General features: G+C 43.4%; 1 protein-coding gene across 4 annotated transcripts in view; it reads right to left on the reverse strand.

Moving 5' to 3' along the window:
* The window catches only part of LOC134983605 (zinc finger protein 345-like), a 111,164-nt gene that overhangs the window by 74,728 nt on the left and 21,146 nt on the right, over positions 1–15,290 (reverse strand). For all 4 annotated transcript variants that reach the window (XM_063949276.1, XM_063949274.1, XM_063949275.1 and 1 more), the window contains exons 2-7: positions 10,549–10,690; positions 8,588–8,779; positions 8,329–8,508; positions 7,760–7,951; positions 7,077–7,175; positions 6,865–6,976 (exon numbers count right to left, since the gene is read on the reverse strand). In XM_063949276.1, the coding sequence (XP_063805346.1) occupies positions 6,865–6,976; positions 7,077–7,175; positions 7,760–7,951; positions 8,329–8,508; positions 8,588–8,779; positions 10,549–10,641 (868 nt within the window). In that variant the 5' untranslated portion in view covers positions 10,642–10,690. The remainder of the gene's footprint in view (positions 1–6,864; positions 6,977–7,076; positions 7,176–7,759; positions 7,952–8,328; positions 8,509–8,587; positions 8,780–10,548; positions 10,691–15,290) is intronic.

Below are 15,290 nucleotides of genomic sequence, written 5' to 3' on the forward strand. Positions count from 1 at the left end.
ATTGGATTAAGGTCAGGACCTTGACTTGGCCAATCCAAAACTTTACATTTATTCTTCTTTAACCCTTCATTGGTCAAATGACTTGTGTACTTGCTGTATGACCCACGTTCTTCTGAGATACAGCTCATGGACCTTTAGAATATTCTGGTATAATTCAAAATTCATTGTCACATCAATGATGGCAAGTAATCCTGGGTCAGATGCAGCAAAACAGGCCCAAACGATGATACCACCACCACCACCGTGTTTATGCTGGAATGCAGTGTTCTCCTTTCTCCAAACATAACGCTTCTCATTTAAGCCAAAGAGCTCTATTGTGGAATCATCTGTCCACAAAACATTGTTCCAATAGCCTTCTGGATTGTCCAGGTGATCTTTAACAAACTGCAGATGGGCAGCAATGTTTCTTTTTGGAGAGCAGCTGATTTCTGTTTGCAATCCTGCCATGCACACAGAATTGTTGTTAAGTGGACTCATTAACATTAGCTTATGTGAGAAAGGCCTTCAGTTGCTTAGCGGATACCATGGGTTCCTTTGTGAGCTTGTAAACTTTTAGACGCCTTGCTCTTGGCGTAATCTTTGTTGGTCGACCACTCTTGGGGAGGGTAATAATGGTCTGGAATTTCCTCCATTTGTATACAAACTGACGGATGAGCATCAACAACTCTTCTTCTGAGGTCCTCAGAAATCTCCTTTGTTCATGGCATGATAGGACTTCCTCAAACGTGTTGTGAACAACAGACTGATAGATCCCTGTTCTTTTAAAAAAACACGCACACCTGATTGTCATCCCATAAATTGGAAATACCTTACTCTAATTTCACTTCCAAAATATCTGCTAAGCCTAAAGGTTCACATACTTTTGCCACTCACAGATACGTGATATTGGATCATTTTCCTCAAAAAAAAAAAAAAAAATATGAGCACGTCTATTTTTTTTGTCTCATGTGTGTGATTTGGTTCTCTATCTTCTTTTAGGACTTGTGTGAAAATCTGAGGTCGTTTTAGGCCAAATTTCAGCAGAAATAAAGAAAATGCTGAAGGGTTCACAAACTTTCAAGAACCACTGTATGTCTTCTATCTGTATGTCGGACATTTCAACTAAACACATTTTGAAAAAACAAAAAAACACGTTATCCTTACATTATAATACATATAATTTATAGTAGTCCATGGACTTAAACTCTTGCAGTGCTGGTGGTACTGGGAATTTCCTCTCCCGGACCCCGTGTTCTGCAATCCACACACATTGCCACTGGTGCAGCCCTGTAGCTTCTATGCCCGATACTGTACCGCACAGCCCTGAGGGACTCAGCAGCCGGAAGCAATGTGGGGCTGTGGTGAAACATAAATACGTTTTTCTTAATTAATTTTACATTTTAGTTATTTATTCATGACGCCTAGCGCCGACACTGCCCATAATGGCACCACCCCAGAGGGCGTACCATTCTGAGACCATGCCCACCATCATGGCTACGTGGAACATGGTCCCAGCCACAGTAAGAAAGTATTAGAAGCCAAGGAGCATGTAGGTTCCAGCTAGATCTGTGGATAAGAAGCCTCCACTCTCCTGAAACTAAGGGGTTATATTTACTGAAGTGCGGGTTTTAGATTCTAATTGTCTTCTAGAAGGTGCTAGATAAATAAGGAGAATGTGATTGGTCGCTATGGAAAACATCCCAACTTCTACAGACCCACACATTAGTAAATATACCCCTTAGCATTACCAAACATACTCCTAAGCATGATCACTTTTCTGGACAGTAAGACAATGGGATTAATGTATCAAGAAGTAAAAAATAGGATTTCAATTATCTACCGGTAAATCCTTTTCTCGTAGTCCATAAGGGATATTGGGGAGACTTAATACGATGGGGTATAGACGAGGTCCAAAGGATCCGGTGCACTTTATATTTCTTCACTAGGTGTGCTGGCTCCTCCCCTCTATGCCTCCTCCTACAGGCAGTTATAGGTAAAATAGTGCCAGAAGGAGAAAGGACATATACGAGAGAAGGAAACATGATAACAAAGAGTGGTGAGATTTATATACCAGCATGCCACGAACATATAACAACCGGCAATGGCCGGCAACAACAACATCTGAACAGGTAACCACATAACGAGAACCTGCAGAAAAGTCAACGCACTGAGGCAGGCGCCCAATATCCCTTATGGACTACGAGAAAAGGATTTACTGGTAGGTAATTCAAATCCTATTTTCTCTAGCATCCATAGGGGATATTGGGGAATCTAGTACGATGGGAATGTCGCAAAGCTTCCAGAATGGGCAGGAACGTGTGGAGACTACTTCAGCACCGCCTGCCCAAACTGGGTATCCCCTTTGGCCAGGGCATCAAACTTGTAGAACTTAACAAATGTTTTCTTCCCCGACCAGGTAGCGGCTCAGCACAGTTGCAAGGCTGAGACTACACTTAGGAACAGGTAAAGCTGCCGACACATGGACCTGTTAGATAGTAAGCCTAATCCAACGAACAATGGACTGCTTCGAAGCAGGACAACCCTTTTTCTGGGCATCATAGAGCACGAACAAAGAATCCGTTTTTCTGATCCGAGCCGTTCGCTTGCTATAGATCTTCAAAGCTCGTCCATCATCTAACGCCTCCAGAGGAAGAGAAGAGTCAGAATTTGAAGGAACCACAATAGGTTGATTCGGTGAAACGCAGAGACAACCTTCGGCAGGAACTGCTGTCCTGTACAGAGCTCCACTCTGTCCTCGTAAAAGTCCAAGTAGGGACTCTTACACGATAAGGCCCCCAATTCTGAGACACTTCGAGCAGAAGCCAGAGCCTATAACATCACAGTCTTCCACGTGAGGTACTTGTCTTCAACCGTCATCAGAGGTTCAAACCTGGAGGACTGTAGAAATTCCAACACTACATTCAAATCCCAGGGTGACGTAGGCGGCACAAAAGGAGGTTGCATGTGGAGTACCCCTTGTTGCAAGAAGGTCTGAACTTCTGGCAACACTGCCAATTTCTTCTGGAAGAAAATTAAGAGATCCGAAGTCTGGACCTTAATGGAACCCAGGCATAAGCCCTTATCCATACCAGCCTGCAGGAAACGTAAGAAAAGTCCCAAGTGGAACTCTGCAGGTGGATGTGTGTGTTCCTCGCATCAAGAGACATCTCTTCCAGATATGATGATAATGTTTTGATGTCACAGGTTTCCTGGCCTGAACCATGGTAGCAATAACCTTTTTGGAAAGGCCCTAGGATGTTCCGCTCAACCTCCATGCCGTCAATTGAAGACGTCGTAAGTCCGGGTAGACGAATGATCCCTGTTGAAGAAGATCTCTTCTTAGTGGGAGAGGCCAAGGGTCTTCGACGGACATGTCCAGAAGATTTGCGTACCACGCCCTCTGAGCCCAAACAGAAGTGCCTGAACTCCTTGATTCCCGATTGTACTTAGATCGCGTGATCCCCGAGCAGAGGAGAAGCCTTAAGCAGAGCTTTGTAGATCGACGGAAGTTCCAGAAAGTTGAGGCTTTTCATGGGCTGACCACCTGCCATGGAACAGCGCCCCTTGGGTGACAGCTCCCCATCCACTTAGACTAGCATCTGTCGTAAGGAGAGTCCAATCCTGGATCCCAAAACTCCGGCCCTCCAGTAGATTGGAGGACTGCAAGCCACCACAAGAGGGAAATCCTGGCCTGAGGTGACAGCCGAATCATCCGGTGCATCTGTAGATGTGATCTGGACCACTTGCTCAGGAGATCCAACTGAAATGTTCTGGCACGGAACCTCCCATATTGGATCGCCTCGTATGAGGCGACCATCTTTCCCAACAATCTTATGCAAAGATGGATGAACACTCAAGTAGGTCGGAGCACCATGCGGACCATCTCCTTTAGTGTTCTCGCCTTGTCCCCTGGTACCTTCTAGGCCACAGTATCCAGCAACATCCCCAGGAACAAGAGCCTTTGAGTTGGCTCCAGGTGGGACTTCTTTAAGTTGAGGATCCACCCATGGTGTGACAGAAGGTGGATAGTGCGGTCGATATGGAGTAATAAAAGCTCCCTATATCTTACTTTTACCAGAAGATCGTCAAGGTAAGGGACAACATTGACCCCCTGGACCATTATATCCGCCATCACCTTTATGATTAACCTCGGAGCAGTGGACAGGTCGAAGGGCAGGGCCTGGAACTGGTAGTGATCATCCAGCAGGGTAAACCTCAGGTACGGTTGTGAGGTGGTCAAATCGGAATAAGGTAAGCATCCTTGATGTCCAAGGAGACCATGAATTCCTGTTCCTCCAGGCCCGCAATCACTGCTCGCAAGGATTCCATTTTGAACTTGAAAACCTTCAGGTAAGGATTCAAGAACTTCAGATTCAAAATGGGCCTTACCAAACCATCCTGTTTTGGTACCACAAACAGGTTGGAGTAATAACCCTTGCCTCGTTGTGGTATTGGTACTGGAACAATGACGTAGGACTGGACCAACTTTTGAACGGCCTGTTGCAACATAACCTGCATAGCCTTCAAAGCTGGTAAGCTTGACTTGAAAAATCGTTGGGGAGGAGCACCGTCGAACTCCAGCTTGTAGCCCTGAGAAATGAGATCCCTGACCCAGGTATACTGGCAGGAAGCCTACCAGACGCGGCTGAAGTGACACAGTTGAGCTCCCACCTCGAGATCCCCTCGGGGTGGGTGGGCACCGTCATGCTGAGGTCTTAGAGGAAGCAGAACTGGTGGTCTGTTCTTGAGAGCTGGTGCTTGCAGGTTTTCTTGACTTACCTCTGGTGCCTCTATTCGTATTTGAGGCACCTCTGGCCTTAGAACGAAGTCTGTAAGACCGAAAGGACTGAATAGACAGCCCCGTGCAGGAGCGTCTCGCCGGCGGGGCCACAGAGGGGAGAAACGTGGATTTCCCAGCCGTGTCTTTGGAAATCCACGTATCCAACTCAAACCCCAAAGAGCCATTCCCACCGAAAAGAGGAGGGAATTCACACTGCGTTTTGATTCTGCGTCCGCAATCCAATGACGCAACCACAAAGCCCTGCGTGCCGACATTGCCATGGCAGATGTACTAGCATTAATATTTCCCATCTCCTTGAGCGAGTTACACAGGACGCGTGTAGTGTCCTGAATGTGCTTGAGGAGAGTCACCATAGTGACCGGCACATAGCTCTGGAGAGGCCCTCCTGAATCTGAGTAACCCACATAGGAATGACATGGGTCATCCAGCTATGACCGGCCTCTGTGATACACCTGCTGCCACGTAAATAGATTTTAGCGTAGTCTGTATTTTCCGGTTCCCAGGATCCTTCATGGTAAAGGAGCCCGGGGCAGGCAGCACCGCCTTTTTAGACAGTCGAGAGACTGATACCTCAACCCCTGGGGCTTCCACCCAAAACTTCCTGCCTTCAGGAGGAAATGGGAAAGTGCGCATCGTCCTCTAGAGGGAGCCTATAACACGTCCCGTATAGCCAAAATTAGGGGTTCAATACCCTGAGCAGAATTGGAAATCCCCACTAATGGGATCAAAGTCTTCCAATCTTCCTGTATATCCTCATCTGTATCAGAGAGTAGAGCAGGTAAACCACGCTTTTGTGGACCTGCATGAGAGAGAGCGGGGCTGTGTAACATCTGCCCTAGCAGCTAAGTCTGCAACAGCTTGTTGTAGTAGCTGAGTTTTATGTACATTAGCAGTGAGCTGGGATGACATATCAGACATCATGGTTTGAAGAGACTCTAGCCAGTGGGGCACTGGACCCTCTCCCACAGCCCCTTCACTGATTTGTGAAGATTGGCTGCATTGTTCACAGGAAACAGAATCAGAGGACAATAGAGAGAATCTGGTGTGGCATACACGGCATAGTTTGTGTTTACCCAAGATTCACAGTAAGCACAGTAGAGGGGAGGAGCCAGCACACCCAGTGAAGAAATTTAAAGTGCGCCGGCTCTTTTGGACCCCGTCTATACCCCATTGTACTAGATTCCCCAATGTCCCTTATGGATGCTAGAGAAAGAGTAGAGATGTGAACCACGAGAAAAGTTGCCCCTAGCAACCAATCAGTTTGAGGTAGCATTTATATAGCATCACATATATATGTATAACATACATTAGTGCTGGTATACGACTTGTCTCAGACGCAAATCAGAAAAGTATTTCATATACAGATATTATTACTCTTATTGCAAAGGGAGGACAATATGTAATGTCAGGAGGATCTTGGGATATGCGACACCACATCTCTTTCCACTATTCAGAGAATGAATGGCTACAATGTTTCAAAGGTCAGAAAGATGTTACACCTAGTGTTGTATACCAAACACCAGAGAGTGTGGGGAGGAGACTGGTCAGATATCTGGGCTGGTAACACATAGTGACATGATGTGAGGAGTAGAGCAGGAGTATAATAGGGGCTGATGGCTCCTGATGTATGAGATACACCAGAGAGTGTGGGGAGGAGACTTGTTAGATCTCTGGGCTGGTAACACACAGTGACATGATGTGAGGGGGAGTGCAGGAGTATAATAGGGGCTGATGGCTCCTGATGTATGAGATACACCAGAGAGAGTGTGGGGAGGAGACTGGTCAGATCTCTGGGCTGCTACCACACAGTGATATGATGTGAGGGGGAGAGCAGGAGTATAATAGGGGCTGATGACTCCTGATGCATAAGATACACCAGAGAGTGTGGGGAGGAGACTGGTCAGATCTCTGGGCTGGTAACACATAGTGACATGATGTGAGGAGGAGTATAATAGGTTCTGATGGCTCCTGACTCCTCCACTGGGCAGATACTTTGCCCTTATTAGTCTGTACTAACAGTAGATGGTGGAGAATAACAGATTGCTGTAGTGACTGAACAAGGAAAATATGTGATTACTACTCACCTGTGCTGATATCTGTAGGGATTTCCTCCTCCTTACACTGCTGATCACCCATCACATACGTCTGCTCTTCTACTTTTATATCTTCTACTTTAACATCAATAAGATCTTCACCCTAAATAACATAAAAATATCAGTGTTCAATATTCAAACACCTTCAGTACAGATCCTTAAGTGTATATTCATCTGTATTTCAGTATTCTGTGAGACCATACCTGACCCTCCTGTAGTACACTGTGATTCTCCTCTGTATGATCCTGGGAATAAAAGAGGATGGGGACATCTCTCTGGGGTATTCCTGTTACTGGCCCCATCTGTAGGAGACACACAGTGACTGAGTACATTGTATATATGTGATTATCAGGAGATGTGTATCTAGGTGGCCCCCATAGCTGCTCTCTCCATTACACTATATGACAGTCTCCTCTTACCCAGTGATGTGAGGGGCCGGTGATTCTCCATCATCACGTCCTTGTACAGACCCCTGTGTTCCTCTATATACTCCCACTCCTCCATGGAGAAAGAGACCTTGACATCCTCACACCTTATAGGAACCTGACACACACAATGATACAGTCATCACCCAGACACATTCCCTGGTGTTACTGTATAATGTCCCATTCCCAGCAGTCACCTCTCCAGTCATCACCCAGACACATCCCCTGGTGTTACTGTATAATCTCCCATTCCCAGCAGTCACCTCTCCAGTCATCACCCAGACACATCCCCTGGTGTTACTGTATAATGTCCCATTCCCAGCAGTCACCTCTCCAGTCATCACCCAGACACACCCCCTGGTGTTACTGTATAATCTCCCATTCCCAGCAGTCACCTCTCCAGTCATCACCCAAACACATCCCCTGGTGTTACTGTATAATCTCCCATTCCCAGCAGTCACCTCTCCAGTCAGCAGCTGAATGATCTTGTTGGTGAGTTCTAGTATCTTCTGGTGATTGTGCCTCTCATGTATCAGTGAGTGAGGTGGAGGCACTGTGATGGGGCTCTGGGTCCTGCTCAGTCCTCCCCACACACGGTAATGGCTGCTGGCTGGCTCACGCTCTCCAGATGTTCCCTTCACTACTGTGTGATCCTGTGTACAACATTCATTAAATTCTACCATGTGAACAGTAGATGCTTACATACATGTACCGTGTCATTAATACTAATAAAACCTGCTGCATTAGAAGAAAGCAAAATATGCATATTGGGCTGATATATCAGATAGTAAGGAGAAAATTGATTTTGCACATTCTGGTAAGTTCAGGGTCATCTACAAAACTTAAAAGATTAAAAAAATATTCATATAAAGTTTGATTGGAGAAATAAATAATGAAAACATCACATATAAATATAATCTATAATCGCCTCCTTCACTATTTTATCACCAATGTCCTATCTGCCTCTAATCTGCAGGCCTCTGCTGTCATGTATGAGACAAGAGGACATGACATTCCCAGAATCCCTCACCTCTCCAGTCAGCACACAGATGATGTCCAGGAAGAGACTTATTATCCTCTCAGTCATATCCATCTTCAATGCCTGGTGATTCTCCATCATCACGTCCTTGTACAGACCCCTGTGTTCCTCTATATACTCCCACTCCTCCATGGAGAGATAGACAGTGACGTCCTCACACCTTATAGGAACCTGACACACACAATGATACAGTCATCACTCAGACACATCCCCTGGTGTTACTGTATAATGCCCCATTCCCAGCAGTCACCTCTCCAGTCAGCAGATGAATGATCTTGTTGGTGAGCTTCAGGATCTTCTGGTCACTGTGCCTCTCATGTGTCAGTGAGCGAGGTGGAGGCACCGTGATGGGGCTCTGGGTCCTGCTCAGTCCTCCTGACACACAAGGATGGCTACTGGGTGTCTCACACTTTCCAGATGTCTTCCTCACTACTGTGTGATCCTATGTAATGAGAGAGCCATCAATAAAACTAAATGGAAAACGACATCTATATCTCATGCCTAAAGCTGGATTCAATATAACCAACAGTATATTAAAAGTAAAACCTGGTAAAAGAATGCAAAAGGACCAGGTCACCGCTCTCCACAACTGCTCCAGTGGGGTACCATGGCAGACCAGCCAAGAGGCCCCGACCATACAAGTTGAATGAGCCCAGAGGGACGTCGGACAGGCGCATCGAGAGATATATATGCCTGACGAATAGTGGCAGTAATCCACTGAGCAATAGATCCTTTGGACGCTAGTCAGCCACAATTGGGAGCTAGCACAAGGATCAAAAGTAAAAATCGAAAGCAAGATCTCTTGGTTCAAATGGAAAGCACCTTAGGTAAAAAGATGTCTTTGTCCGTAACACTACCCTATCAGAATAAGGGATAAGTAAGGGAGGCTTAGAAGACAGGGCCACCAATTCCAATATCCTTACAGAAAAGGCAATACCTAGGAGGAAAACCACCTTCAAGGTAAAGTAGCAGAATTTCACCATCTCAAGAGGCTCAAAAGGAGGTGAAGAGTCTCCATAACTAAAATTTAAATTCCATGAAGGGATAGGAAGAATGTATGACAGGAGTATATGAAGGACCTCTTAAAGGAAAGCTTGCACAGGCCGGAATGAAAGTCATCTTTGGAAAAGGACTGAAAGTGCAGACACTTGTAACTGTCACACTCCCCAGTTATGTCCCTGTGTTAGACACTCCCAGATCTCACCTCCCCAGTCAGGTCCCTGTGTTAGTAATACGAATATGAGTGATGTCACTGTGACACTTCCGGGATGAGCATTTGTATTCACACTGAAAGTATGACGCTTATTCTGGACAATGCGGCAATAATTCAGTGAAGACGCTCTGTCATGGAGCGCTATTAACAGCTTGTCCACACTGAAATAATCAGTAACAAATAAAGTGGGCACAATTCTACCGTGACAAAATACAACATGGATACATTTGTATATAAATTGGCTTGTGTGGGCAACATAGTGTAGAGTTCAGAGAACAGAAGATTGTTGAAACATATCTGCACAGCTAACTCTAATCAATTGATATCTTCATAAGTTTATGAGCAGTTGTATCCACACTGACAGCACGAGATTGATACTAAGAATCTGACTTCTGGGAACATTCATTATTAAAAATTAAGACTGCAAGAGAACAGATTTATATACATCCTAATTAACTTTGTATGTGAACACAAAGGCTGATATTACAGCGAATAATAGAGTTTAAATATATTAATTTTGTGACTGACAGTATAGTTATCGACATTTTGAATCACGAATTAAGTAAATATCAGGAGTGTTCATTGACATCCCGGTACTATACATTTTAATTCTTTTTTCTTTACTTTATATCTATCTTTTAATATTTCACCTTTTTAGCTTCAATAGATGGGGATTTATTAATTGCATATATCTAATAAAAGTTATGTTTTATAATTGACCATTAAATTAGAGTGTTGTTGTACGTGGGGAATAATTAATCAATTCATAATCTAACTATATATATATATATATATATATATATATATATATATTTATGAAAGATATATTTGATATTGATTGTGAAACTCTAATCGCCGTTGTGCACAATAATGCTACCACCTTTCCTCTGGTAGCACGCCCCCATACATGGCTACAATTTCTTTTGGGTTGACATTGTGAATGGAATGTAACCGTCGAATTGAACTTGTGCGGGAACGTTTGTCTGTCTGTCCCTCACCTTTCCTGTCAGCAGCTGGATGACCTCCACAGAGAGGTTTAATATCCTTTCAGTCACATGACTCCTGTCCTTGTCCATCCTCCGTGACATCATTTACGTGACTTCTAGTAAAAGGTCTCCGGTTCCTCACAGCTAAAATGGCCTAAGAAAAAATGTAATAATTAAAATAAATATCAGAGAGAGCTTACAAGTACCATAGTCATACAGCAACTCTGTATTACTGTCTGCATAATTCATTCTTCTAGTCTCACACATTAGAATTCCTTATAGAGCTCTGGGGAAGAATCATTCAGGATTACGGTCTGAATACGGACACCGACCAGTCTGATACTTAATCCCAAATTGGAACTTTAAAAAAAATAAATCCCATCTCTTTGACCGACTCGCAGTCATCCGCATTGTCAGGTCTGGAGCTGCGACTCCCTCCCATCATAGCTGCCTGAGATGTGACTGGAGTGCGGCCGGAGGGGTTACTTCCCTGACAGTGCAGAAAACACTAATGATCGCAGCACAATGGAAATGTATTGAAGTTAATGGCCGGACTGTGCAGCTAATGAGGCCCCAGGTGGCTTCCGGCATCTGACCTGCTCCATGAAACAGACGCAAACATGAAAATAAAATCTTATCTCCAAACATATAGATAAAAGTGCCCATCCCCAATTGTTCATCCCAGAGACAATGTGGTGTGTAAAGTGTGTTGATAAGCACTGCTCCTGCTGTGTTCCTATATACGTATAAATGGGGGCGCTATTCCCATTTGCCACCAATTGAGCGCCATCATTAGCAGCTTCACATGACCCGGTTCCCATCACTCTGGGGGCGTGTCCAGCGTTCTCCGAGCTGCTGAGCTGCCACCGGACCCTTCCAGCACTGTTTAGGTGACGTGCACATTTCCTCCCCCAACCTTCCCTCGCCGCAGGATGCTGGGGTTAGTAGGTTGGATGGTGGAGTAGTGCCCGAGAAGAGGGAAGAGGAGGGGGGGGGGGGGGGAATTGGCTGGGAAGTGTCGACTTTTTGGCTGTTGACCATTTGACCCGAATGGCCTTTTGACCTAAGTACACCAGAGTACATTGCATCCGAGAAGTATTCAAAGCGCTTCACTTTTTCCACCTTTTGTTATGTAACAGCCTTATTCCAAAATTGAACAAATTCTTTTCTCTCGAAATTCTACACAATACCCCATAATGACAACATGAAAAAAGTTTTTTAGATTTTTGCAAATTTATTACAAATAAAAAACTAAGAAATCACATGTACACAAGTATTCACAGCCTTTGCCATGAAGCTCAAAAAGGAGATTTATGGTAGACTTAACATTGTTAAATCTCTTTCTACGAGGTACACTGGATTCCACAGGGAAAACATCGGGTTTAGAGTGGATCCAGAGAAGCACCAACAAGCTAAAGCTTTAGGCTGTCGTAGGAAGTATTGGGGGGGCTCCTCTATAACCCCGCCTCCAGGCACTGTGAGCTCAGTTTTGTTAACCAGTCCAATGCAGGAGAAGGTAAAAGAAAAGGCAGATGTTAGTCACATAGAACCACATTCTCACGACAGGAGAAGGTACCAGCGGCTAATGCCATACAAACCCATAGAAGCTAGGTGCGTCAGGGTGGTCGCCCAGTGGAACCCTGGGTACACTACCTCACAGAAAGATTTAACAATGGTTAGTCTACCACAAATCCCCTGTTCTGCAGCAGGGAACACTGTGTTCCACAGGGAAAACGTCGGGTGATATCCTAAAGCAGTTCCTCAAGGGAGGGGACGCGACCTTAGCGGGTATGAGAACCCGGCGTCCAAAGGAAGCATGCTCTGAGGCGGAAGTATCGAAGGCATAGAACCTTATGAACGTGTTCACTGAGGACCACGTAGCCACCTTGCACAATTGTTCCGTGGATGTGCCACGGTGTTCCGCCTACGAAGGTCCACCAGACCGAGTAGAATGGGCTTTAATGTCAACAGGAGCTGGGAGTCCAGCATGCGCATAGGCTTGTGCAATCACCATTCTAATCCATCTGGACAAGGTTTGCTTATTCGCAGGCCAGCCACGTTTGTGGGAACCATGTAGTACGAAAAGGTTATCTGACCTAATAGAGGCAGTCCTCTCCACATAAACACGGAGAGCCCTTACCTGTTGCCTTATAGGTAATTGTCTGCACTTAGTATAATATTAGGGCAATGGATATTGTCTGAATCAAAATATAATTCATTATAAATAGGCGATGTTACCATAGTGGACAGTATACTGGATATATATAGTAAGGAATAGATATGAAATAAGTTTGAATGTATGAGGTAATGTTTAGCTGATTTAAGAGATTAGGTTTGTGTATGTGTTTATATAGATATACTGTATATTTGTGTTTTACAGCAAGATGGTAAAAAATAGTGTAGGGAACAGGTTTATTCTGCTCTAGTCATAAATAAGGCCAGAGAGGTTACAGTAAGATCAAGAGTCATTGTAGAGAAAAGGTATTAGGCCATAAATGATAATAGGTATGTGACAGAGCTCTGTTGGTCATTGGAATTCACAGGTGTGCTTACAGTAGATCAGAATCTACTGGTTTGTCTATTGTCCAGTGAAGGTTAAAAGCTAGGGAGTATAAATTAACTACTATGAAAAGAGATCACATCCATTGATAAAACATTGTGTAACCGACCCCAGGAAAACTTGTCAATACAACAGAACTTTGGATGAAAAGACATTCCAGATTTTACAATACTATACTTGCTTAAGGCAGTGTGGACACCACACTTTTATGACACCATGCCTCCGTGAACAGGACACGACAGCCCAGTTCAATGTTTGTTTTATTACACCTTGGAATCTGACAAACCTATAATTACCTATTCCATTGGAAACTATGAGAATATGATAGTTTGAATTGGTAAAATATGAGATAAAAGGACCAGACTTGTAGTTAGGAGTTAGAAGGAAGAGGGAGAGGGAGAAGAAGAAGGAGAAGGAAGGAAGTCAGTCAGGAGGAGAAGTCATGGAGAACATGCAGAAGGAATGATTCTTGGGATGGCAATCTTTAACTTGCAAGTATACATTTTATGTTAGCAATTGAAACTGTTTGTGAAACTTATGTCATGTTGTTTTATGTTATGTAACGAAGGAAGCATATATAATTATAATTAGTATATATATCACTACTGTGTATATCTTATTCTGTACGATTTGATCTGCCTGTAAATAAAGAATCATATAAAAAGAGCGGTAATATTCAAGCTTGAACTCTCTTTAAGGAATCTTAACTTAATAACTTCATAAGTCATATGTATAAGGACTGCATATATGTATCAGCCAATTAGTTTGTAAGCCTGACATAATATATTTGCAGATATATATGATAAATGCATATTAATTGAAATATATCCATATATTAAATACCATATATGATATATTAAATATTAATATTCATAAATATGATTCCATAAAGCAATATTGGCGACCACGAAGGGACTTGTTATTACTGAATCTGATTATCTGATCTATAATATTTATGAGGAGTAGCAGATGCTATAAGCTGGCTACCAAATCTGCAGAATCACGGTGGGGATGTATCTATGAAAATTTATTACCATTGTGTAATGTCAATTTTGTATTCTGTATAACCTAGGATAAATGTGTTAGTGCAATATACGTTATTTTAACTAACATAATATCTATTAGGAAGCAGCACCAAAGGCTATAAGCCTGCTGGCAAAATACAAGATCACAGTGGAATAGGTTACAAATGAGAATAAAGAATTTAAAGGCCTAGAATAGAAAATGTGCACAGTGGAAAAGAGTATTTCCAAATAAATGTATAAATGTACCAGGTATTAGAGTTTAACCTTAAGACACCGGTCAATCTTAAGGAGAGGATACCTTCAGTACTAAAAACAAAGAATATATAAATTTAGCATTGAAATGTTAAAAATGCAAAAGTTTTCTGTAGCATTTAGAAAAATGCGCAGAACTGCGGCTCTAGAAGCCAAACAGAAATGTAAAGAAGAATCAGGTTCACGTCTTCGTAAGGCGTGCCTGACCATTAATGCAAAAATGCATTCGTTATTTAAGTCCCTTAAACAGAAAAATAAACAGAAAAAGTTTGGGGCAGAAGCGAAAAGCCTGACAGTTTGTAATCAAATTGTCAAGATCTCTGATGAAGAGATAACATCCAGCAAGCAAGCTGAGATAGAAACACCAAACAGGAATAGTGTTGAGGTATGTGAAACTCTGTACACAGAGTCTACAGGAGTCAGAAATGACTTAATCAGTCAAGATCCTAAAATTAAGGAAAGTTACATGTTGCAGGACTGCATCAATGTGCAGCGCATGGAGTCTGCTATGGTCACACAGACCACCAGCAGAACAGCCTCTGTGGTAAAGGAAGAAAGTAGCAATGTGCCGGATGTGTCTATCATCAGACAGCACATTAATGTAAAGGAGGTAGCAGCAATAGGAGATGTCCCCTATACTGTGTCTAGTAAGGGGGAAGATCATTGTAACTCAGATTATGAGTATTCTGCTGAATACACTCTCAGAGTTCCCAATGTAAATGAAGAATTTGTTATGCCCTTAGGCAAAGGTGAATTGTCAGCAGATTTAAACACTGATAGCAGCAGTACAGTGCACACAGGGGTGGGGAAGTTCCCCATGGTGAAAACTCCCATGGCAACCAGAGTTGCAAACCTTGAAATGTATTCACCTGGAAACATGTTTAAAGGGAAAATCCATGAAATTAATTCAGGAATGC

Source organism: Pseudophryne corroboree (assembly GCF_028390025.1).
Source record: "Pseudophryne corroboree isolate aPseCor3 chromosome 3 unlocalized genomic scaffold, aPseCor3.hap2 SUPER_3_unloc_2, whole genome shotgun sequence".
NCBI lineage: Eukaryota > Metazoa > Chordata > Amphibia > Anura > Myobatrachidae > Pseudophryne > Pseudophryne corroboree.